General features: G+C 39.8%; 1 protein-coding gene across 3 annotated transcripts in view; it reads left to right on the plus strand.

Annotated features, from left to right (window-relative positions):
* The window catches only part of ARHGEF12 (Rho guanine nucleotide exchange factor 12), a 140,777-nt gene that overhangs the window by 96,426 nt on the left and 20,136 nt on the right, over window positions 1–24,215 (plus strand). For all 3 annotated transcript variants that reach the window (XM_055129918.1, XM_055129920.1, XM_055129919.1), the window contains 19 exons: window positions 911–1,051; window positions 3,395–3,469; window positions 6,580–6,672; window positions 8,926–9,036; window positions 9,310–9,408; window positions 10,064–10,106; window positions 10,380–10,485; window positions 10,906–11,043; window positions 11,985–12,017; window positions 12,318–12,432; window positions 13,224–13,329; window positions 14,638–14,853; window positions 15,239–15,371; window positions 15,730–15,765; window positions 16,082–16,236; window positions 17,169–17,315; window positions 18,476–18,561; window positions 22,028–22,153; window positions 23,936–24,050. In XM_055129918.1, the coding sequence (XP_054985893.1) occupies window positions 911–1,051; window positions 3,395–3,469; window positions 6,580–6,672; window positions 8,926–9,036; window positions 9,310–9,408; window positions 10,064–10,106; window positions 10,380–10,485; window positions 10,906–11,043; window positions 11,985–12,017; window positions 12,318–12,432; window positions 13,224–13,329; window positions 14,638–14,853; window positions 15,239–15,371; window positions 15,730–15,765; window positions 16,082–16,236; window positions 17,169–17,315; window positions 18,476–18,561; window positions 22,028–22,153; window positions 23,936–24,050 (2,074 nt within the window). The remainder of the gene's footprint in view (window positions 1–910; window positions 1,052–3,394; window positions 3,470–6,579; window positions 6,673–8,925; window positions 9,037–9,309; window positions 9,409–10,063; window positions 10,107–10,379; window positions 10,486–10,905; window positions 11,044–11,984; window positions 12,018–12,317; window positions 12,433–13,223; window positions 13,330–14,637; window positions 14,854–15,238; window positions 15,372–15,729; window positions 15,766–16,081; window positions 16,237–17,168; window positions 17,316–18,475; window positions 18,562–22,027; window positions 22,154–23,935; window positions 24,051–24,215) is intronic.

Raw genomic sequence — 24,215 nt, forward strand, 5'->3', positions numbered from 1 at the left:
TTTGTGATCAACTAGCCAAAGTGATGTTATTTATTTATTTGCTTACATATTTCAGCACCGAGGCTTGACCCCAAGGCCTCACACATGAGATGCACACACTTTTCCATGAGCCACATCCTCAAACACATAATCTGTTTATTTTAGAGTTAAAAAATCATTCTACATGTTGTTAAGTAAAAGAGGGCCTGAACTGCTTTTAGAAGGTTACATATTTGTAAGTTCTTCCTATTTCCTATGCTAGTGTATTTCCCATTACGCACTATTTTTTATTTCAGCCCCATTGGCTGTATGACATTTTGACTTTTGTGCTACAGCAGTATTGACAGTATTATATTGTTGATTTTTGCTATATTTTATTACTAAGCAAAGACAACATTCTTACTCTGAACAGTGAAAATGTGGTTCTTGATTTAAAGCTAATAACAGTTTGTTAAAATATTATGTCCCAGAACTGGCAGTTCATTGAAATTCTCAGGTGTTGGAAGGCAGTTAACTAGAAGTTACATACATTGTAGTAATTTTTACTAGCTATATTGTAATAATTTTTACTAATGCAGGAAATACAGATACTTAAATTAACAAAATTGTATCTTTTTGCTCCATTTGGATATTTGAACTTTAATTCTCTCCACTAAAAAAATAATCACTTTCCTGCTTTTAAATTGTACTTATGCCTTTAAGTTGTAATGTTTTACATATTCTGTAATTCTTCTCAATTTGTTTTTATTGGTATGCATTAAACATGTGATTGAAATATTTTGCTAATGGAATACATATACACATGTATTTAAGACATTCTTGGTCACATGAAACAGACTTCCCACAGACTTCATTTAGATTGTAGCTCAACTGTTTGTGTAGTTAATAATGAAAGTGGTAAAAGCGTGTTTATGTATTTCTTCTCTTCTAGGATGGAGCTGTAGTCACATCCTCCAAGCCTTTAAGTGACACATTCACAGGCAGTGATCTCGAAGCAGAGTCTGGGGATGGACTAGGGAGACTGGACTACAGCAGTGGAGATGCCTCCCGAGCCAGCAGTGACAATGCAGATGTGAGTATTCTTCATTTCATTTTGTTGTCTTCTTCTTTGGTAAGATTTCAAGTTTGTGAATTAAGAATCTTCTCTAACTAGTGACTTGTCATCTTTCCCATCTTGAAGATAAGCAGTTTGATGGCCAGAAAATCTGGACACTATTGTATATGAGTTTTTTATTTCTGAGTTCACTTTTTCCCTTGGACATCATTGCCAAATGTTTCTTTTGAGGAGATGGAATTTCCCAGCAGTCATTCTTGTTTGTGGGTAGAAAAGTTTTTAATGCTAGTGCTTTCTTTCTGAACGGAGAGGCCAACTGTTGATATCTTTGAGAGCATGTTAATATTCCATTTGTGGTCAGAATGACTCAGTCTTGAATCATGGGGCATTTTGCCATTACACAGAGGAAAAGACTTTGTCCTATTGGATAGATGCAGTTAATTGCCCAGGTTTAGTAACACTTTTCTTGATTAACCCAGAAATTGCCAATTGAACAGATATATATTGAGGATAAGAGGATATTTTAAGTTAAATATGCTATAAATGCATAGAAGCTATCTATGCTTATTATGTTCTTCATGGTCATATATAAATATAGAGAAACTAAGCTCACTCTTAATTATTTAACAATACTTGGTGAGCAGTAATGGGAATAATAGCCTAATTGATTTTTCTTTTTTAAAGCAATGAGGAAAGTATCCTAAATGATTTTAAAATTGTAAGCATCATGAAATCAATTTAATGAATTAGAACTAGCATTTTACCTTTTTCTACCCAAAAAAGATTAACATAAAAAAATAGAGTGCTTTTCTTGTAGAAATGACTTATCGTGACTTTTTAATACATACACAATACTGTATATACATATGTGTATACATATGCACACTCAGGGTAATTAGTGGCATAGTTTCTCTCTGAGTGTTGTGATTAAAAACAAATGGAAAAGCATTGGTTTAGGACTGGAATAGATGGGGCTCTTGCTTTGCATTTGGCTGACCTGGGTTTAATCCCTGGCATCCCATATTATGGTCGCTAGAGTCTGCCAGGAGTGATCCCTGAGGTAGAGCCAGGAATGATCCCTGAGCACTTCCAGGTGTCACCCAAAAACAAAACAAAAAAAAAACCCAACAACAACAAAAATCTCTGATTTAAGCATCATTTGAATAATATTTTAAAGACCAGGTTCAGCGACACAGTTCCTCCTGCTAGGAAAACTTGAGGAAAAATTTTTTTTGTCCTTAAAAGTAGGTAATAGGAGTTTTATAATTGGGTAGACTAAAGATTTTGACGAAAATTTAATCTTTACCATAAGAGTAAAATTGTCATAGCCAGCTTATTGGGCATATGGAAAGTAAGCCCTAATGAGTTTTTTGCATTCCTTAGTTAATTCTCCAAACAGTTGTTGTTATCTTAACTTTACAAAATAATGCTTAGGCCAAAGAGAGTTAACTAACCCACCAAACTTCCCCAGGCATTAAGTGATATGCCTCTGTTGAGCGACAGAGTACCAGCCAGCCCTCCAAATATAAACAAAGCTTCCTGGGGAGAACAGTGACAATTATTCTGTAACAGTCTATCGCAGCGATGGCTGACTTGGATAGAGACTATTTTAGAAGCGAAGGGTCAAATCTAGATTACTAGGGGCTTTACTCTGTTCTGCCACTGGTACTTTTGATTACCTTGTCCTGTTCTCCCTTTCCAGTGCTGCTGAACTCTCTTTTTATGGTTTGTCTCCACCACACCTCACTGTTTCTTGAGAGCAAAGGGGTTGTCATTCTTAGATAAAAATGCTTCTGAGCTTACATAGAAGTATTAGTTTCAGAGAGAGAGAGAGAGAGAGAGAGAGAGAGAGAGAGAGAGAGAGAGAGAGAGAGAGAGAGTTAGAGAAGAATAAAGATAGATTTTGGGCTGGAGCTGCCCTGGTGAGTCTCTACCTAGATGGGCTGTTGTTCAACATGAGGATTCTGCAGTGATGGGAATACTGTGCTTGGTGAACCGTGTAGTTCCAGGGCTCAGGTGAGGGTCAGCCACATGCAAGACCTTAACCCCTGTGTCCTGAGTTGTCTCTGGTTCCTAAAGATGTGTAATACAGCTAGTAAGAGTGAGTGAATAAAAATTAGCCCTAGGGTCTGGAGAAGTAAACTGGAATTGCTCTGTATTCTTTTATCAACCCAAAGCTGAAACATCCGGAAAATTTACCAGAATCAAGAAAAAGTAGCAGAGTGAGATATTATTTGAAACTTACTGAGTAGTTTCAGATACAAACATGAAATTCAGAATATTCATACCGTTTTTATCTTCTCTCTTTTGGCCTTTTTGGTGGATCTATTGAAATGAACTGAATGCCTTTTCCCCCCTTAGAGTCCCAAGAGTGGCCTGAAAGAGAGGATTTATCAAGAGGAAAATCAGGAGAAAAGTGAAATAATTCAGGATGCTGTGAGTACTGAATGCGTGGATGATATTATTTTCTTTAAACTTAGGTGACAGAAAAAGTTGATATTTATATGTTCTTTTGTTGCCTTTTATATTCCTTAGAGAAAACATTAAGAAAGGAATAAAGATTTAACAAATCTTCAGTTAGTGCTACTTCATTGTATTATAGACTTAATGTTGTTTCTTTGTCCTAAAATAGCATGTTTTGCCATCTTAACAATTCTGTGCATGTGTAGCTTTTTGATGTTGAGTTCATTTACACTATTGTGAACTATCATCACAACCTTCTATCAAGCTTTTTCATCTTCCCACTGACTTCCCTTCCCTCCAGCCCTCTGTCTCCCTCCGTCTCCCTCCGTCTGTCCTTACTGCTCCAGGAACCTTAGTCAGTGGAATCCAAATGTCTTTCCTTTGTGATGGACTTACTTCACTTACCATAATGTCTTAAAGAATTATCTGTGCTAGAACCTGTTAGAATTTCCTTCCTTTCTGGATTGTTGAATAACAATTCATTGTATGTTTGTACCCCGTTTTGTTTATCTGTTCGTGTATCAATGAATACTTGAGCTGTTTTGAGCTTTTGACTATTGTGAGTAATGCTGCCATGAACATAGTAAGTTAAATATCTGTTCATTATTATTTGGGATATATACTCAGAAATGAAATTGCCGAAATAATTGCTCTTCATTGGATTATTTTAGCATTCTGATTTTATTTTCCAGTTTGATCAGTGCCCCAGAGAGGGAGATGCTGCTGCCAGGACTGTACTAATGGCCCGGGGATGGAGTGGTAGTGGTAGCTTTGGGGTCAGTGGGGACACTTTCTCTTTCTCCTCTTAAAGAAGGTAGATTTACTGGGGGGAACTGAGTAAAATTTCTTTTCCACTGAAAAGGGGACTGTAGGTCAAATTAGTCCAAAAATCTCTAAGTTAATACTTAGATTATTTTGGTTTTTTGTTTTAAAGAATTTAACAGTGTATATGTTAGACCTATTAAAAAAAAAATCAGAGGGGCCGGAGCGATAGCACAGCGGGTAGGGCGTTTGCCTTGCACGAGGCCGACCCGGGTTCGATCCCTGGCATCCCATATGGTCCCCCAAGCACCGCCAGGAGTAACTCCTGAGTGCAAAACCAACAGTAACCCCTGAGCATCGCTGGGTGTGACCCAAAAAGAAAAAAAAAAATCAGAGACCTTAATCAGTTTTAGAATACGAAGTTGTTTTAACTACTCTGAACAAACTTCTGTTGTTTCTTTTGAGCTTTCAAATTTTTTACTTTTTTTTTTTTTTTTTTTTGCTTTTTGGGTCACACCGGGCGATGCACAGGGGTTACTCCTGGTTCTACACTCAGGAATTACTCCTGGCGGTGCTCAGGGGACCATATGGGATGCTGGGATTCGAACCCGGGTCGGCCGCGTGCAAGGCAAACGCCCTACCCGCTGTGCTATCGCTCCAGCCCTTTTTACTTTATTTTTGATTTTGGGGCCATACTCAGTGGTACTCAGGGGTTACTTCTGGCTCTGTGCTCAGAAACTACCTGGTCGGGCTCAGGACCATATGGGATGTTGGAGATTGAACCTGGGTCAGCCATTTTCAAGGCACGAGTGCTATCCGCTGTGCTCTCTATCCGGCCCAAGCTTTAAACCTTTTAAAAGCGTTGGTTTTAAAAAGAAAGAATGATCACAAATAGAAGGCAGACTCAAGGAGGTGCAGGTAAGTGTTGCCACACAAATTAGAAAAATTCCCACTTATTATTCACTTAGTTTATGACTTGGTGAACTCTTATGCATAATAAACCCGTATGCATAGTTTTCAGCTATAATTCCTCCGAAGATGAATCCTAAACTGCTACCTTCCTGCTCTCTCCAGATCCCACTTGTTCAATTGCTGTCAGACTTAAGATAGACTTACTTGTCCCATGTTTTTATTTCTCTAATACTTATGATCTTTTAGTTTAGTATTTTTGGTCATCAAACCTTTTATTGCTTCCACATTATGTATCATTGCTTTATAAACCATCTTATATGTTCTAAATCCAATTTTGTATTTGAGTTGGCAAATGGATGAGCTGTTATTGCATGGCAGTGAGATCAGCAATCCACAAATTTATTTTGTAACATTGTTATCTTTGTTTCTATGGAAGCGTTTCTGTGGTTATTTGAAAATTTCATTGCATTTTGCCAGTGATTTTTAATCAGGAGCGATATTGTCCCTCCGGACATTTGGCAGTGTCTGGAAACAGTTCTGTTCCTTATGACTCCTACTGGCATCTGGTCCCTGGTAAAGGCCGGGTAGAGGCCAGCCGCTCCCAGTGTACAGGACTGTCCTCACGATGGAGAGTCACCTGGCCTGAAATGACTCCATGCTATTGTGCACTGGAAACTTCCTGCATCAGACACAGATAAAGATGGATTGGGGAGATAGCCTTTAGGGTGCATGTAAAACCTGAATGTGATCCTGGGCTCTACGCAACCTCTCAAGCATCGCTGGGTGCAGCCTTGGGTATGCTCAGATATTGATGGGGTAGCCCTGGTAGTCCCTGGCACTACAGGGCCCTACCAGCACGGCAACCTTGGGCAGTCTCACTGAACTGCACATCTGCTTGGCCGAGAATCAATGGGAGTGACCACTGGGCCTCCTGAACTAGGGAGGCCCCCTAGGGGAGAAAGGAGAAAATAGGGTTCAGTGATGGTTTTGTTACAAATTTATAGGAATCATTGATTAACCTCTCTAACCTTGCTTCATTTGTCTTACTGTTTCTGCTCATTTTTGCTTCCTCTTGACTACCTTTGTTCCTTTTTTTTTTTTTTTTACAAGTCTACCAACAGAATATAAAGAACATAGCCACGATTGTAATAAGTAAAGGTTGTTGATTATTTTCCAGAGGAAAGGGGTCCCTGCCCTGCCCACGTGACAGTCAATATTGTGATAGATCCCTTTGCTCAAGAGGGCTATGGCCTTAAATACTTGAGACCCACCACTTTGAAAATGAAATACTGAAAGAGAACCGAGAAGAAATCCTGCTAGTTAGTTGAATGAGCCACATCTTTTTGATGATTTGACTTTGTGCTTTCTCTGAAGTTGACCACCAGATCATTTTTCTGTTCTTTCCGCAGGATGCTCAGTGTCCAATTGGGAGTCCCTCAACACGCACAGCACCACATATCATTGGAGCTGAGGATGATGATTTTGGTACAGAACATGAACAGGTGATGACCTTTCCTCCAAGAAACAAGTTACTAATTTTTTGAAAAATTTGATTTGTGGCAAAAACAAAAACAAACCCACTAGTTTCTGGAAGTAATACTTGGAAGGCTTTGAAGCTAAATCTTAGAACTAAAGTTAACCGGTTCATAGCACAGGGTCCTTGCTTGTTTTTTGCTTTGATCCGTAGAAATGAGGACCATACAGTGCTGGGGATTGAACCCAGATCTACACACCCAGCCTGCGTTGAGCTGTCTGGCTCTCTTGCTGCTGTTTAAAATAACCCATTAGGATTCTTTTTACTTAGACAGCTGTGTTGCCTATGAATAGAGAGTCGTTTCCTTGTTTCCAGTCTTTTTTACCCTTTTTCTCTTGTTCTTAACTTGTTATTGCACTGGTAATATGAGGTTGAGGATCTTCCCTGCCTTAATCCTGGTATATGAGAGAAAACATTCAGTATTGTACAATTAAATAGGGTGCTCACTAGTGGTTTTTTGTATGTTTTTTTATTAGCTTAAGCAACTATTCCCAAAAGTTAGTTCAGAGGTTTTTCAATTGTAGAATTTTATTGAATGGTTGAGGTAACAATTGTTTTTCTGATTTTGTCGCTTTGCCTGGTAAATTATATTGATGAATAGTAGCATGTCACAACTGCTCTGTGTTTTTAAGATAAATGCCAGTTGGTTGCAGTGTATTTACTTTTTATGTATTGCCAAATTCAGGGGTGTGTGTGTGTGTGTGTGTGTGTGTGTGTGTGTGTGTGTGTGTGTGTGTGTGTGTGTGTGTGTGTGTTTGGCTTCTGTTTATGGGAGCTATTGTTCTCTAGCTTTCTTTTATCACAGTGCCTTTGTCTGGTTTTGATAGTTGGATAATACTGACCTCAGAAAGGGCTGAGATAATGTTCTCCCCTTTTGTATTTTCTGAGATTGTGTAGAATTGATTTTATTTTGAGGAGATAATTATGTTTCTGCATAATGCAAAAACTTACGTGGAAATTGTTGACTTAGTTGCCTTATTACTATTTTCTGTGTTCTGTGTTTTGGGGACTATGTTAGTATTCCTGAAGTTGTCTTACTTAAAAACCGTACAGCTTCATTTCTTTTTTATTTTTTTTATAATTTTTTAAATTTTATTGAATTGCCATGTGGAAAATTACAATGCTTTCAGGTTTAAGCCTCAGTTATACAATTCTGAAAGAACCATCCCTTCACCAGTGCCCATATTCCACCACCAAAAAAAAAAACTACCAAAAACCCAGTATACCTCCCATCCCGCCCCCGCCACCTCCCCCCCACCAACTGATAAATTTCACTTTACTTTCTCTTTACTTTGGTTACATTCAATATTTCAACAAAAACCTCACTATTATTGTTAGGAGTTCCCCACTAGAGTCAGACCTGTTGTGAAGAGATATGAGGTCGCGTGGTTTTGGATTTCCGTATTTTAGCAACTAAATCCAGGGAAATTTCTTCCAGATATTGGATCATTGCAAGCTTGTAACTCTCATCTGTGGTCCTCATAATATGGCGGTCACCACGCCCTTCACCCCTGGCAAGGGGGGGGGGGGGAGAGAGAGAGAGAGAGAGAGAGAGAGAGAGAGAGGGAGGGAGGGAGGGAGGGAGGGAGGGAGGGAGGGAAGGAAGAGAAAAGGAAAGGAAAGGAAAGGAAAGGAAAGGAAAAAGGAAAGGAAAAAGGAAAAAGGAAAGGAAAGTCTTTCCCCTCCTGGGCAGGCATGGGACTGCGGCTTAGTTCTCAGTCTGGAGACATTTTGCAAGGAGCTGCCCATACCAAAAGTAGTTTAGCTGGCCTCTGGAGTCATGCTTGTGCAGCTGCAGAGAGGCTGCACACGTGCGGCCCCCAGGATCACATCTCGGCGGCGAGCGGGGCTGGTGCCTCCCCCAGCTTCATTTCTTAACACCATTTTGTGATTAATCCAAAACAGAAGAAAAAAACAGCTATTTAATTATTAGGCAAAAATCCTTCCTTGTATTTTTTAAAGTGCTTTAAAATGAATGTTTGACCTCCTTGATTATCATTTTGTAAACTTGAGTTCTCCCAAGATGCTTTTCTCTCAGCCTATTCCCCAAGAGAGTACAAATTTTCAGAGGAATCAACATAAGTTGCCTATTTGTGAAATTTTTAAATCTCAGATTTTTATTTTGAGTAGGTAAATGTGAAATTTGGATAGTTCTGTTCAGTAAATCTCATATTCCATTTTGCTCTTATGTATTGATGTCTGATTCCTTTTTCATTTCTAGATCAATGGGCAGTGCAGCTGTTTCCAGAGTATTGAATTGCTAAAGTCTCGCCCCGCTCACTTGGCTGTTTTTTTACATCATGTAGTTTCACAGTTTGACCCTGCAACTTTGGTATGTAGTTTATTATTCAGCCAATTCAGAATTCTTACATTGATTCATTTCTACTTGTATAAAACGAGTGAGCCTCTTTTACTTTTCTAAATATGCCATAATCTATAGGAATAATATTTAAAATGTCATTTTCAAAGGCCTGATTATCTGGCAGTTCTTCATTGTTGGTGGTAACCACATGTTTCAGACATCCCAACTCAGCGAGCAACCAGCAGCTCCCCTTCTTCACCACATCTCATGTTCTTCCCTCTGTTTTTTCTTTTCCTTTTGCAGCTCTGTTATCTCTACTCTGACCTGTACAAACAGACCAATTCCAAGGAAACGCGTCGTGTCTTCCTCGAATTCCATCAGTTTTTCCTGGATCGGTCTGCAGTAAGTTACAAGTTAATTTCATAATCTTTACTTTCAGAGCAATGAATTACTGAACTCCGGCTTCCAGTCTTCCTGCCCATGACTTCAAACTTTATCGTACATTTTAGCAACTATATTAGATCTGTTGTTGATTATTCTCTTAATTTTTATCATTGCTAAATTGATTGTAAGCATGTGACTTTTTACAGGTTTTAGGGGGTTTATCATTTATTTATGTTTGAATAGATACGGATATATTTGGATGATCGTAATTAGGCTAGTGACGGAAAAAAAAGCACTTGATATGCATTCATATAATTTCAACAATGTAATGAGGGGATAAAAATTCCAAACTAGGGGCTATAGAGATAGCTCAAAGGGCTATCTTCCTTTCATGCATGCGACCCTTTTGTAAAAATTCATATATATTCAGTCATCTAGTAAAACCATGTAGGTGTTGCCTCATAGCATGCTTCTTAAGAGAAGGGGTTTTCAAGTTTAAACAATAGAAGGTACAGAGCTATGAAACTCAGGGAGTGGAAGCCAGTAAATGAGTGTGCATGTGACTCTGCGTATGAGCAGGCAACTGAGTTGTACTCTTTACTCAAGTACCTATAGTTATGTATATTTTTTGAAAAGTCCTTATTTCACTTTTTTTTTTGCGTTTTTGTCTTAGCACCTGAAAGTTTCTGTTCCTGATGAAATATCAGTAGATCTTGGTAAGTAAGATGTCTGGAAAATGACATCTCTTATAGATACATAGCTTGTTCAACTCTAAAGGTTTTTATCTGTCACATGGTGACTAATAGATCATCTGGATCACAGTAGAAAGTCTTCTAAAAAGTAGATAAAATCTGAATTCTGAGATGAAATGCATTGAAAACCTTTTCTTTGTCTTACCTCAAGTTAATGCCAAATAGCTTTGCTATTTTGCCAGTTGTGCTCAGAAGATACCTTTAGATAAAGTAATTTCTTAATTTTTCTGTTTGTAGAAAAAAGAAGACCTGAACTGATTCCTGAAGATCTCCATCGCCACTACATTCATACTATGCAGGAGAGAGTCCACCCAGAAGTGCAGCGACATTTGGAAGATTTTCGGTAAGCTTGGGAGAGGCGAGCTGCTGTGGTTGGTGGTTCAGAATGAGTTTCCTCAGATCAGGGAAGGTTAATGGGTTAAGACCCTGCCTCTGCATCACTGTTGGTAAAACACATGAGCTTCTGAGGCCAAAGGATTAGTGCGAGTCTCAGACTATAGTCCTGATCCCAAAATGTATCCAGAATCTGGACTCGGTGCTATGTCTCAGCCAAGTGTGTTCCTTAGAATTTGTGTTCCATGAAGTGATTGTTTCTAGCATTTTTTTTCCCCCTCCAGTGTCCTAGATAACATGGGCCCCCAAATAGAAAATAGTGACATTCACCTCTTGTTAGAAACTCATAACAATGGGAACTGATGAACTCCCTGGAGGAAGATGTTTTTTTGCTTAAGTTACCTCAGGAAGTTTCTCCTGTTCTCTTTAGGCAGAAACGTAGTATGGGGCTGACCTTGGCCGAAAGTGAACTAACTAAACTTGATGCAGAGCGAGACAAGGACCGGGGAACTTTGGAAAAGGAGCGGGCCTGTGCGGAGCAGATTGTCACCAAAATTGAAGAAGTGCTGTAAGTTATAAAAGAGTGTGTGGAAATGCTTCCTGAGGTTACTAACGCCTGAACTACACTCTACATGAACTCAGCGGGGCTGTCAGGCGGGCTGTGTGGGTCTGTTTGACTTTTCACACTACTTGGGAAACTGGCGTTTTCAGTTTTGCTCTTATTTTAGATCAAGTTCTTTTTTTTTGCTTTTTAGGTCACTCTTGGCACTCTTAGCAGTGCTCAGGAGACCATATGGGATGCTGGGAATTGAACCTGGGTCGGCCGCGTGCAAGGCAAACGCCCTACCCACTGTGCTATTGCTCCAGCCCTAGATCAAGTTCTTATGTTTCCTTTTTCTGGATATTGATTAAGGAAATGCTCATTGATTTGAAATCCTGGACTTTGGAAAAACGTTCCATTATCAGACATTTTAAAAAGTTTTATTATTACTATTTTTTACTGCTTGGCTTAAAAGAGGAGGAGGGAGGGAAAGAGCAAGAATACTGTTTACAGTCCAAGGGAAGGTAGAAAGGGGAGGGAAGAGTGAGAGGATAAGCTGGGAGACGGCCTGGGGCCTCTGTCAGGCATTCACAATGATGTTGTGAGCCTGAGAAGCAGTTCTTGAGGGATTTGACTATTTCAGTGTTTTATTCTAGGTGGCAGGTTAAAAATATTCTGATCTTTTCTGTTGTTTTAGGTATCTGGGTTTAGTAGTAATTGAACTTAAACATATGGTTCTTTTAAAAAAAATTCTATTTATTTATTTAGCCTTTTGGGTCACACCCGGCGATGCACATGGGTTATTCCTGGCTCATGCACTCAGGAATTACTCCTGGCAGTGCTCGGGGGACCATATGGGATGCTGGGAATCGAACCTGGGTTGGCCTCGTGCAAGGCAAATGCCCTAACCGCTGTGCTATTGCTTCAGCCCCAAACATACGGTTCTTAATTTGCATTTTTAATTGCAGGATGACCGCTCAGGCTGTGGAGGAGGATAAGAGGTAATGGAACTTACTAGAATTTCAAGAAAAAACTGCTGTTATCATCCTAAATGACAATTTCTTTCTTTTAACTTAAACATATAGACTGTTTCCTTCTGGTGGTCCGTAATTTATTTGACACATATTTTAGTGTCTATCAGTGTTTGACATGAGTACCTCAGTTCTTACTTTCCACTTGATGGCTTCTTTCTGAGATTCCCACGATGTGGGTTGGAAGTTATTTGGTATCTAGTCTGCTCTCCTTTCCCTCCCTCCAGGGTCTTATTTATGACTTCTTCCTCATCTTTTTTCCCCCTTCAGTTCAACGATGCAGTATGTAATTCTCATGTACATGAAGCATTTGGGAGTAAAAGTGAAAGAACCTCGAAATTTGGAGCATAAGCGGGGTCGGATTGGATTCCTTCCCAAAATCAAGGTAAGACGAATAGCAGGTCTCTGGTGTTCCTTTACGTTTCCTTGTAGTATTTCCTTTTTGATACTTGCTTTTTCAACAATTTAGTACTAAACATGTAGATAAAAAAAAAAAAAGATAAAATAGTCCCTGTCTTAAACAACATACAGTCTGTGGAGAAATTTGCACATTCTTGAACTCATCAGGACACAATTGAAAGTGAAAATAACAGTTTAGCCAGAATGCCATTTCCAGCCACCACAGCGCTGTGCTTTCATTTATGATCCTGAGGGCCCAGGGCTGTAGCACAGTGTTAGAGGATTTGTTGGAGGTAAGGCCCTGCGTTTAGTTCCCACCCTGCCTTTTCCCACCCACACTCCCCCAAAAAGATTTCCAGGAATATGATACCTATCACAATTTAAGGTTCGCTGTGGATTGCAGGACTCCTTCATCATTGTATACCCAGCTTTAGCATCATGTCACCATCAAACATTTTGAACTTAAGGAGAATTTATTTTTTCCCTGGCTGAAAAAATTATTTATCATAAGCTCCCAATATATGTTTCATAAAACTCCCACTTTATACAACTGACAGTTTTAAATTGTCAGCTCTAAAAGATTTGGAAAGATACCTTGAATTTGATGCAGATACAGTCCTGGGTACCAAGCCTTCACTTTAGCTGTTTTCTTCCAAGTGACCATTAGATTTGGATTTCTGTGTTTGAGAACTTTATATACTAAACTTTATATAACTTTATATACTAAAGAGAAATTTATATGCTAATCTATTTCTTTTCTCTTTAATTCATATTTAGCAAAGTATGAAGAAAGATAGGGAAGGTGAAGAAAAAGGAAAGCGAAGAGGATTTCCTAGCATCCTAGGACCCCCAAGGAGACCAAGCCGCCATGACAATAGTGCAAGTAGGTCGAAGTTTGCAGTTCTGCCTTCCTGTCACTCCAGGCAGCTTCCTGTCAGAGCCTGCTCAGCCAGGATGAACCATGGCCAAAGTTGTTCCATTGTATTTTGTTTCCATTCATTGTTATTTCTGAACTAAATACATATACATGCTTGCATAATTGTCACAAACATATCTTTTTTAATGTCAGTGGAGTACATTATTAGTTGTCCATAGCATAATTTATTGACTATTCTGAATTTGTTCTGTCTTGGTTAAGATTGTTAAATTGAAAGAAACAAGACCAGCCTAGATTTCATCCACTCGTCTTTGCCTACTCTTTATTCCTATATACACATACAGGACTCCCTTCCTCCTTCTACCTTCTGGTTGCCTCACTCCATTCCCCTGTGAGTTTCCCCGTTGTGCTTTATTTCTTCAGTCTCCCACTGCATCAGGCAGAATGGAGAGGCCTGCATCCATTATGGAGGTTGGCAGGAGAAATCAGGGTACTGTGGGTTGGGAACCAGCCGAGTGACCCACAGGTCAGGCAGTATCACATTCAGAATGCTCCTGCCACGGGCGTGGGGCTGTGATGCGGTTCCCAGCCAGTAAGGGGTTCTCATTCAAATAGCAATAGTGCCCTCTGGTGAGACATTGAGAAAATAAAGCAGAATTTAGAGAAGAGGTAGAAGAGATGGAGCATTTCACAGATGTTGACCGAGTTCTAAAGGATCTAGGAGAAAATCTTTAGTTAACTTGGGAAGGAAGGATTTTAGAATGGGAGGCATGCAAAGCTTTGTGAGCACAGACGGCGTTCTCAGTACAGGCTGCACTCACTTTTAGCTTTCTGTGATGACAGACGTGAATGGGGATAATGGTTAGGCTGGAGCTTATTCTGGATACTCTTTGAGGCATTGTCTTACAGTTGTTTTGTAGAGAAAAAGGACTTGGCATAGATCCCCTTTCAAGTGACTGTAGCTCCAGCTGGACCAACATCTGTCCGTTTAGCGGTGCCCACCCACCCTTGCTCTCATATCCTCTTCTCGTAAAACCTCCTACCTTTCCCCGCACCCTAACTTTTGCAGCTTCCCTCCCTTTCCCCTTCGTCCCTACTCCATCAGCTCTTTCCCGGATGCCTCTCACCTGCCTCTTCTCCTTCTCTTCCTCCCATTCCTAAACTTTCTTCCTGGCCTTCTTGCGTTCCTGTCTCAATAAATTATCTTACATTTTTCTATGTAGGTTACATACATTTTCCTAGATCCTTTAGGATTTTTTGTTTTTTTCCCCGCTGTTTGACAGCACAGATTGCTAACCTTTGCTTCCTGTTCAGTTGGCAGAGCCATGGAGCTCCAGCAGAAGCAGCGTCACCCCAAGCACTTACCTGCACCTTTGTCTGTGAGCCCCGAGCCCCAGGACTCTGTTAAGTCACGCCAGAGTGCTTTAGCCAGTGATGGAGCGGACGCTGGGTGTCTGCCAGCCAATTCCATGTCTTCTCTGGCTCCAGGAGCCACTCTTTCCCAGGAAAGCGGGAAAGAGAATGACACAGGTGAGCTAGTGCTGTAGTTCTGCTCAGCTAAGTAGCAGAATTTTGAAGCAGTCATGTGAAGATCTGAGCAGAGAATTATTTAGACAAGACTGAATCTTCCATTTAATTTTAACACTTCAGTGTTCTGTACTGAAGAGAACGTTTCTCCTCAAACACTCTTCTGATATGGTCATGTCCTATATTGGTTTTTTTTTTTTTAAGTTGCTTAAAAACAATTTTCCTATTCATTTAAAAGTTGAATATGGTAGCTCGCTAACCTGCACTTGTTTAACTAAAAATGTAGCTATGGATTAGGTTGAAGCTATTTGGGAAATAAAATTTACTTTTATTTTCATTGTCTTTGTTAAATACTAATGCCATTGTCACGTGTGTTCTGTTGGTGCAGGATCCAAGCAGGTTGGAGAAGCACCAGCCTCTGGAGATGCCTTAGACTGTGCACCACGTACTCCCAATACTATCTTTGACTTCCCACCGCCCCCGCTGGACCAGGTGCAGGAAGAGGAGTGTGAAGTAGAGAGGTAATGGAACCAGTAGTAGGGTGGATGTCGCTAGAAGTCTTCATTGTTGAGTGTTCGTACTTTGTAGAGTCTTCTCACACACACACACAAACGCACACACACACACACACATTTTTCCCCTTTTTTTGCAGTGGAGGGGAATAGAGTCAGGGCAAGAACTAGTACTTATTGCTGATAAATATTAAAAAGATACTAAAATGAAATAAAGTAAGACAAGTTGGGGGGGCTTATTTGATATTTAAGTCATTATACTGTCCAGAGTTATTTATCAGCCATTGTAGTTTAGCCCAGTTTTGAATAACTTTGACATACATTTCTTCCTTTGTTTTCATATTGACTATATTCTTCATTGTTTTAGAGTGACTGAACATGGGACGCCAAAACCCTTTCGAAAGTAAGTTATCCTGAACTGCCTCCCAAATGTATTTTATGGATTATATTGTTCCCTCTGGAGATTGTTTTAAGGAAAAAGAACCCCATGCACAGACCTGTCAGTATAAAAAAAAAAAACAACTCTTAACGTGCACGAGTTTTATGGAGATGGGTCTAATCCACACGTGCCATTTATAGAGGGAGCTGTTGAGGCCCTGACTCCAGACACCTCCAGAGTCTGACTGAGGTGCAAAAGAGAAAGACTTGTGCTATTTTCCATTGTCTGGCACCTGTTGTCCTCCCAGGTGAATTCATTGTTTTGTTGGTTCCTTCATTAGGTTTGACAGCTTGGCTTTCGGAGAAAGTCAGAGTGAGGATGAACAGTTTGAAAACGACCTAGAGACAGACCCGCCCAGCTGGCAGCAGCTTGTGAGCCGAGAAGTGCTGCTGGGACTGAGGCCGTCTGAGATCAAAAGACAGGAAGTGATTAATGGTGCGTCTGATCAGTGTTTGTTGTTATAGTGGTTAGTGTATATTCACGTTTATTAGAGTTGTACCCTGGAGCCTTGGAGTTGGCTTCAAAGGTTCTGCTAACCTTTTGTTTTAAACAAAGAAGAAATTAAACTAGATCGATAATTCTGAAACTTCTTAAAATGCAAATGGTTCTGTGACACTTATTGATGGTTAAAAAAAGAAAAAGTGCTTATCTTTTAGGATATTGAAGATTTATAGCATGGTATATCTTAAAAAGTCCTTGCAGCAGCATTTACCCCAACATTTTGCTTTTAGGCTAAGTTAAGGCTCAGGGTAGTGGTTGAATAAATGAAGATCATAAAGTTGATGAGTGCTAAGGAGGAAACTAGGGCCCATGTATTCCTTTACTTAGAGCTTGTATTTTCTTATGTCTTTATTTTATCCTCGTGGTCATGTGCTGGAGCAACATTGGTACTCTCTCCTCTTTACCACATTTAGGATGTTATTTGAATAAAATCCTTTCTCTTTCTTCTAACTTTGAGATAGTAAAAGTTTATGTGTATTTATAGGTGTATTAGATGGCCAAAACTACTATTATTTCTTAAAGGGAGTTCATTTAAAGGCTATGTGTTGCTTCCATTTGAAGTCTCTAGTTGAAGTTGACAGGTGTTGCTGTTAAAAGACAGCTGTGTTTGGGGAAGCACTATTTAACGTTTAGTACAGAAGAGCTTGAATTCTATTTTTCATTTACCAGTGTCAAACTCTTAGAACCAGTATGTAGATGGCTTTCATAGAATCAAAAATGTAACTTCAAAGACACCATGTCCTTCCTGACTTCTGAGTGGCTGCCAGAGAACTCACTGTTGCTTGCTTGTAGCGAACACTTGTGTTTGGTCTCATGGCCATGTTCAGAGTGTGGTGATATTTCATGATTCCCTTCCTTCCGCTTAGAATTGTTCTACACTGAAAGAGCTCATGTTCGAACACTAAAGGTTCTTCATCAAGTGTTCTATCAGCGGGTGTCTCGAGAAGGAATTCTGTCACCTTCAGAACTACGAAAAATTTTTTCAAACTTGGAAGAGATTCTTCAACTTCACAGTAAGAAAAATTGACTCAGATCTTTGTTTCTAAAACACCCAGGAGGTAACATATTATAAATATGTAAAGTACCATAGCAGTAAAAATCTTACAAATGAATTCACATAGCATTCTTGAGGTTATATATTATATATGAGCTCACAGTATAAAATAAGTGGTTTGGCCTTTGAACCCCACTCCTGCCTCCATCTCCACATCAACCTTTTGCAGAGTACTAGTATGGGGTTTACTATACTATACAGTCTAAAGCATGTCGAGGGCCTTTGCCTTGAATGTGTGACACCCTGGATTCAGTCCCTGCTCTCTCAAAAATAAAATGAAAATGAAATAATAGAATTAATGTCCAAGATAAGAAACATAGTAGTCAAGATTACCCTGTCACTTAAAAATGTATCTTTAAAATATAGTTATGCCATCTACAATTTCTATTATACCCTATGTATAATAATACACATCTACAGGTACTTGGCAACCATATGGCCTCTTGGTGGGACACTTCCCAGAAATCGGGTCATTTGATTGTTTCATCGAGCTGAGCCATTGAGCCTGTGTATGAAACCCTGCCTTGCTGGTTTTGTCTGGCTGGAGTCATCTTGGATTTTTGTAGACAGTAGTTTTTTTAGTTCCTTTCTTTGTAAGCCATGTTTTTCTGTGGCCCTTCCTTGCTTCCCTCTTTCTCTTCTAGGGTCCTAGAAATAACTGCCCATCAGACTCGTGCTTTTTATCCTTTTGTGACTGATCTTAGTTTTCACCAGTGTGCAGTAACAGTTTTAAGCTTTGATGGCTTGCATTGCCTTTGAAGAGCTGCTTTTTAAGAAACAGTTGTGAGACTTGCCTCTATAGGTTCTTTGTGAGAGTGGTTCTCAGGGAAGTATTGAGATTAAATGTGTATTGGATGCACCTGTAGCATACATACTATGCTAATTTCCACAGCTTTTTGTTTTGGCCTCTATTCAGATAATGCTTACAGATATTAAGTAAGAATAGAATACAATTCTTGTATATAAGAAATCTATATTTATATAAGAAATCTATATTTCTTAGGAGATTTCTCTGAGCAACTATAATACTCTGAAAATTACTGTTTTGAAAATGTAGGTTCTTGTACAGCCTGAAAGGAGTGTATATTTAAATTTTTTTCCCGTTTTTTTTCTTCTTAGTTGGACTGAATGAGCAGATGAAAGCAGTTCGAAAAAGGAATGAGACCTCTGTTATTGATCAGATTGGGGAAGATTTGTTGACATGGGTAAGGAGATTTGCTGTTTTATTTAAATGTCTTTTAGATACTGTAGATCAGATTCAAAACTCAAATAACCTTTTCAGCTATGCAGACTGATTCATTTTGCGAGTCTAGTAATGTAAAAGGTCTAGATTATGTGTATTCTCTTGGTTAATTTAAAAAAAAAACTTTAAACGCTGTTATTCATTGAATTAAGGATACGTAATTCAACTGGTTCTCACCAGGACAATGGGGAAGGGGAAGTGTCTACCACAGAGACAGGCTGGAGAGCAGGAGGGAAACTGAGGACATTGGTGGAGTGCTGGTAAATGAATTGGTATTGGAACAATATATGCCTGAAACTCAATCATAAATTTCTCTATACCTTTATAATTCAGGGCGATTCAGTTGAAAAAAAAAAAAAGAAAAGAGATATTAGTTTTTTTGTGTTCTAAAGGAGATGGAATTAAAAAGATTTTGATGAAATTAATGGAAATGATTTAGAGATATGTCCTATTATTCAAATCTTAAAATTAGATTTTATAACATTAGACAATTTGTAGACCTAGTACTACCCTTATAACAGTAGAAAGGTGAAAATTGCCTAATCTTATTTATAATGTAAGCAAACTGTTCAGGAACTAGAGTAACTGTCAGATTTTTTTTATTTTTCTGTCTGACTTTTTGTCAGAATATATACTCCACAGTATCTATTTATGTGCCAAGCATTGCTCTGGGTGCTGGAGATTTAGTAGCTCTCAAATCAGACATGGCTTTCACCCTAGTGGAGCTCGCTGCCAATGGGGATTTGGAGGTTAGTTGTTTGAGAGCAGTCTGCATTCTTAGTTTTTCATACAGGTTGCATGAATACTTAGCAATGAGACCGAATTTAGAACATATAGAAAATCTTCCTAGGGGAAATGGGGTTTAATCCTAATTGTTAAAGCAGGTACTATAGTTAAGACAGTGAATAATAGTGTAGATGATGTAATTCACAAGATGTTAACAGGTTGACTAGGACCATCTTAGGTGTGGTCATAGAAATTAGTGTAATACATAGACTGCTTGAGGAAATACCACAGATTTTTCCAGTCTTACATTTCTATAGGATAACTTTATAAAAGATTAAGTACTGGAGTGTTGATTAAATAGTCTTCCTCTTTCTCACTTATGTTGATAGTTAGACCATGGTCCAGAATCTACTAACACAGTAGTTGATCACTTCTTAGTTACTTAACTCATTGAACAGGATCTTGCACTCATTAAACTTTTTGAAGAATTTTCTTCCTCATTCCACTTAACATTATTTACTATTAAGGACATTTAGCTCCCTTGAAAACTCTTACTCTCTGTATGGCTACTTCGTAATGGTGTGACTCATTTTGTGACTCTTTGTGACACAGTGGAAACCCAAATAAGAGTTCCAATAACTTGGCAGCAAATCCATCACCTGAAACAGAAATTGTGTGGTGTGACATAATGGAACATCCATTTTATGTCATATGTGGACTAAAAAGTTGAAAATCATAGGGCTTTAGGTTATCAGTCTTGGAGCCAGAGAAGTGGTTCAGGAGATAGGACATTCTCCAGCCTACTCCAGTTTGACCCCCATCACCCACCATCCCTGAGTGCTGCAGAGGCAGCCCTGGAGGCTGGAGCGACACCTTCCTTGGGGCCTCACGGTGATGTCCAGCCCAGCTGGGTGAGAATCACAGGAGTAGCCACTGGCTCCCATGCATCACTTGCCACATCCCTGAGGAAAAAAAATCTCAGTCTTGATTCCTAAGCAATTCCATTTGAATTTAACACCAAGCTTCAAGAAGATTCATTATTCAGAAGTTACAAAATTGCATTCTGTCTTTGACCATAATCTATTGAACTGCATAATTCTACATGAAAAATAGTGGAACCTAGTATTAGTGCACAAAAAAATTTTCAGAACATGTAAAATGAGCATATTCTTGACCAATCTGGTCAAAGATGAGGAAAACAGGAATGGACTGACCATTTTTCTTAGTCACTGTATGGCACAGTGGATTAATTCAGGGCAAAGCATTGGCCAGAAATACTAAAATATAAATTAGGTACTTAGGATGATTCTGCTCCCCTTTTACCTTCCCATTCCTTCTACTGCTACTGTTGCAGTGACCAGGAGTAGCACTTGCTTAGATGTGGTGTTGGAACATTAGGGAATGGTGCTTGCTGGCAACAGCACAAAGGGGTCCTGATGCTCACACCCTGGGCCATGCCACTTACCAGTGCTCTACTAACAGGGTATCTGTGTTTGTTAGGTATCTTACCAGAAACTTAAAATCAGAGTATGGCATGTAAGTCTACAAAGTAAAACATCTCCTGTTCTTATCTCAACAGAGTTGAGGTAAAGGTTCTCCAGTTTCAGTCCGGAGGAAACTGTATTAACTTAATGTTAGTGCAGCCCCAAAACAGTACGACACAACTAGGATTCATTGTAAGAGAGAACGCTGGAATACGAAGAATTTCTTCTTGGTTTTTTGTTTGTTTGTTTTTCTTTTTGGGTCACACCCAGTGATGCTCAGGGTTTACTCCTGGCTCTTTACTCAGGAATCACTCCTGGTGGTACTTGGAACCATATGGGATGCTGGGGATTGAACCCGGGTCAGCTGCATGCAAGGCAAACACCCTCCCGGCTGAACTATTGCTCTGGCCCAAAATTTCTTCTTGAAGCTTAAGAAAGCAATTTTTGTGAAGATAGCAGTTTCTAAGAAAATGAAATTTTAATTCAGTCTTTTAAGGTTGTGTCTCATTCTGCAAGAGTCTACCATCCTACTTAATTTCAAAGTGGTGTGGGCTGAAAGGGGAGGAGGGGTGGGTTAGTGTGGTAGACTTTTAGCAAGACACCCTTACAGTAGGATCAGAAAAGGGCTGAAGGTATCAGAATCAGACATTTATTTGTATGTGTGTATATTTGTATGGATATTTGGGCCACATCCAGCAGTGCTAGGGCTACTCCTGACTCAGTGCTCACAGGCTACTCCTGGGGATACTCGGAAGGACCAGGTGGTGCCAGGGATGAACCCAGAACTTTCTTATGTAGAGCATGTGCTCAGCCCATTGCACCTTCTCAATTCCCAGACCTTCTAAAGGAGAAGCTAATATTAATGTATGTAGTTTTCTGTTTCTTGTCACTTGGGAATACTTACTACAATATTTGGGGTTTTGTTTTTTTTTTTTTTTTTGGCTTTTTGGGTCATACCTGGCGATGCACAGGAGTTACCCCTGGCTCGTGCACTCAGGAATTAACTCCTGGCGGTGCTCAGGGGACCATATGGCATGCTGGGAATCAAACCCGGGTCGGCCACGTGCAAGGCAAATGCCCTACCCGCTATGCTATAGCTCCAGTCCTGTTACTAGAATATTTGAAGGAATGTCGTCATCTCCCTGTCTGCCTGACTCTGTGGAGCTCACTATCCCAGTCATTGTTGTGTCTCTCATATTCTCTGCATTCTTGGTGCAGTTCAGCGGATCAGGCGAGGAGAAGTTGAGACATGCTGCTGCCACCTTTTGTAGTAACCAGCCTTTTGCCCTGGAAATGATCAAATCGCGTCAGAAAAAGGATTCTCGATTCCAGACCTTTGTGCAAGTGAGTTGAACAAGTCATGGAAGGAAAAAGAAATTCCATTTTTAATTTTAAAAAATCCTAGGTCTTACATATAACATTACATCCTAGGTGTTATATCTGTGTTGACATTTTTAAAACCCGTATGTTATCTCTTAAATTTCTGGAGGGATAAATGATGCTGTTGGAATGGTAAATAATATAGGTTATATGCCAGGATAAAATACTTCACGTAGAAGTCCGTATCAGTATGGATATGGCATCCCTACACACTTTTAAAATAGTGGAGTTAATTAAACGAGGAGAATGAACTTTCATCATTCAGCCCAGGAATGAGTAGAGCTAATAGTCATACTCTTTAGGGTGTAGCGTGAGTATACATCAGGATTCAGTAAAACTTCAGCCTACAGGCTTTATCTAGCCTCTTAATGTTTTTGTAAATAAAGTTTTATTGGAACACAGTGTATTGGTTTTTTTATTTGTTCTAAAATAATTACTACTACATATCCAATTAAAATAATATGAATTTATTACATTGCAGTTGACATGGTTTAAGAGAGTAGGTATAATTTCTTTTTTTTCCTGTGGCTTTTTGGGTCATACCTGGTGATGCTCAGGGGTTACTCCTGACTGTTTACTCAGCAATCACTCCTGTAGTGCGCAGGTGACCACATGAGATGCTGGGGATTGACCTGGCTTCCTACTGTCCTACGGTGCCGGTCCCCGAGAGCAGGTATAATTCACTAGGCTCTTCTGCTGTCATCTGCTAAAATCAGTATGGCAGCTGAAACTGAAGCGGTCATTTGAGCCAGAGGGTCTTCTAAGCTCACTAGTTGTTAGCAGAACTTGTTTCTTTTGTTAGTGTCTAACAGATTCTTGTCTTGCTGCAGTTGGCTTGGAACTGCTCTTGACTGTATAGGGAGAATGCCTTAATCTCTTCGCCGCCTCTGGCCTATGTGTGCAGTTTGGGAGGTCTTTTTCATCCCACGATAGTCAGATTGTGTCTTTCTGACAGAGCTTCTGTTTGAAGACTCCTCCGATAAGATCTGAGTCTCCTCCCAGTCTGTCTCCTTTTTCACTCATGGTCAGTTGACAGTAACCTAGGTAGGGCCATCTTCTCAGGTCTCAGGTCTGTCCACCAGGGGGCAGGGCTCCTACAGGCGGTGTGTACGTGGCTGGAACCTGTGCTGCACTGAGCCCTCTCGCTGCAGCATGGCTTATCTGTGCCACAGCAGCAGTATCCCGTGTAGCAGAGACCACTTGGCATCAGAGCCCAAAAGTCTGCAGGCCCTGGTAAAGGAGCTGCCATGTCCAGACTGCTAGATGGGGCCTGTGTGGAAGGGCAGCAAGTGAGTTAGTTAGTTTGGGGGGGGGACATCTGACAGTGTTCAGGGTGTGCTGTGGCTTGGTGCTTGGTGCTCAGGCGTTGCGCTCAGCATTACTGGTGAGGGGCATTCAGTGCTCAGTGTGTGGCCCTTGAGCCAGCCCTTTGGGCCATCCCACCCTTATTAGTTTACTTTTGATAGGAATGCTAGTTGTAGGAAAGATGAAGATGGTTGATCATAAGGGAGCAAGTCTTGCTTCAAAGAGAAACCACTGATTTTGTGATAAGGCTCCCCTCCTCATATTATGAGACTAAAGTAAAAAGCATCAGGAGAATGTGACAGTGGTATGTCCTGGCATGTTTTAAATCTTGATTTACTAACCAGAGCTATGATGATGCTCTAAATATTTACATTCTAAGTATGTTAGGTAATTATTGTTCAAATAATAATCACAAAGTCACTTACTTCACTTTCATTTTAGGATGCTGAGAGTAATCCACTGTGCCGTCGCTTGCAGTTGAAGGATATAATCCCCACCCAAATGCAGAGGCTTACAAAGTATCCTCTTCTGTTGGATAATATTGCCAAATACACAGGTACCATCTTCTCACTGAGATTATAAATCTTAGGAAAAACCAATAACCAAAACTCAGATACTGCTAAATAATCACACGTTATCCTATTGCGTGGAACTTGAATTTCCAAAGTGTATGGTTAATTTTTCTAATAATGTTAAATACCCAGATTGTAATTTTAAATAC

Source organism: Sorex araneus, chromosome 3 (genome assembly GCF_027595985.1).
Source record: "Sorex araneus isolate mSorAra2 chromosome 3, mSorAra2.pri, whole genome shotgun sequence".
NCBI classification, from domain to species: domain Eukaryota; kingdom Metazoa; phylum Chordata; class Mammalia; order Eulipotyphla; family Soricidae; genus Sorex; species Sorex araneus.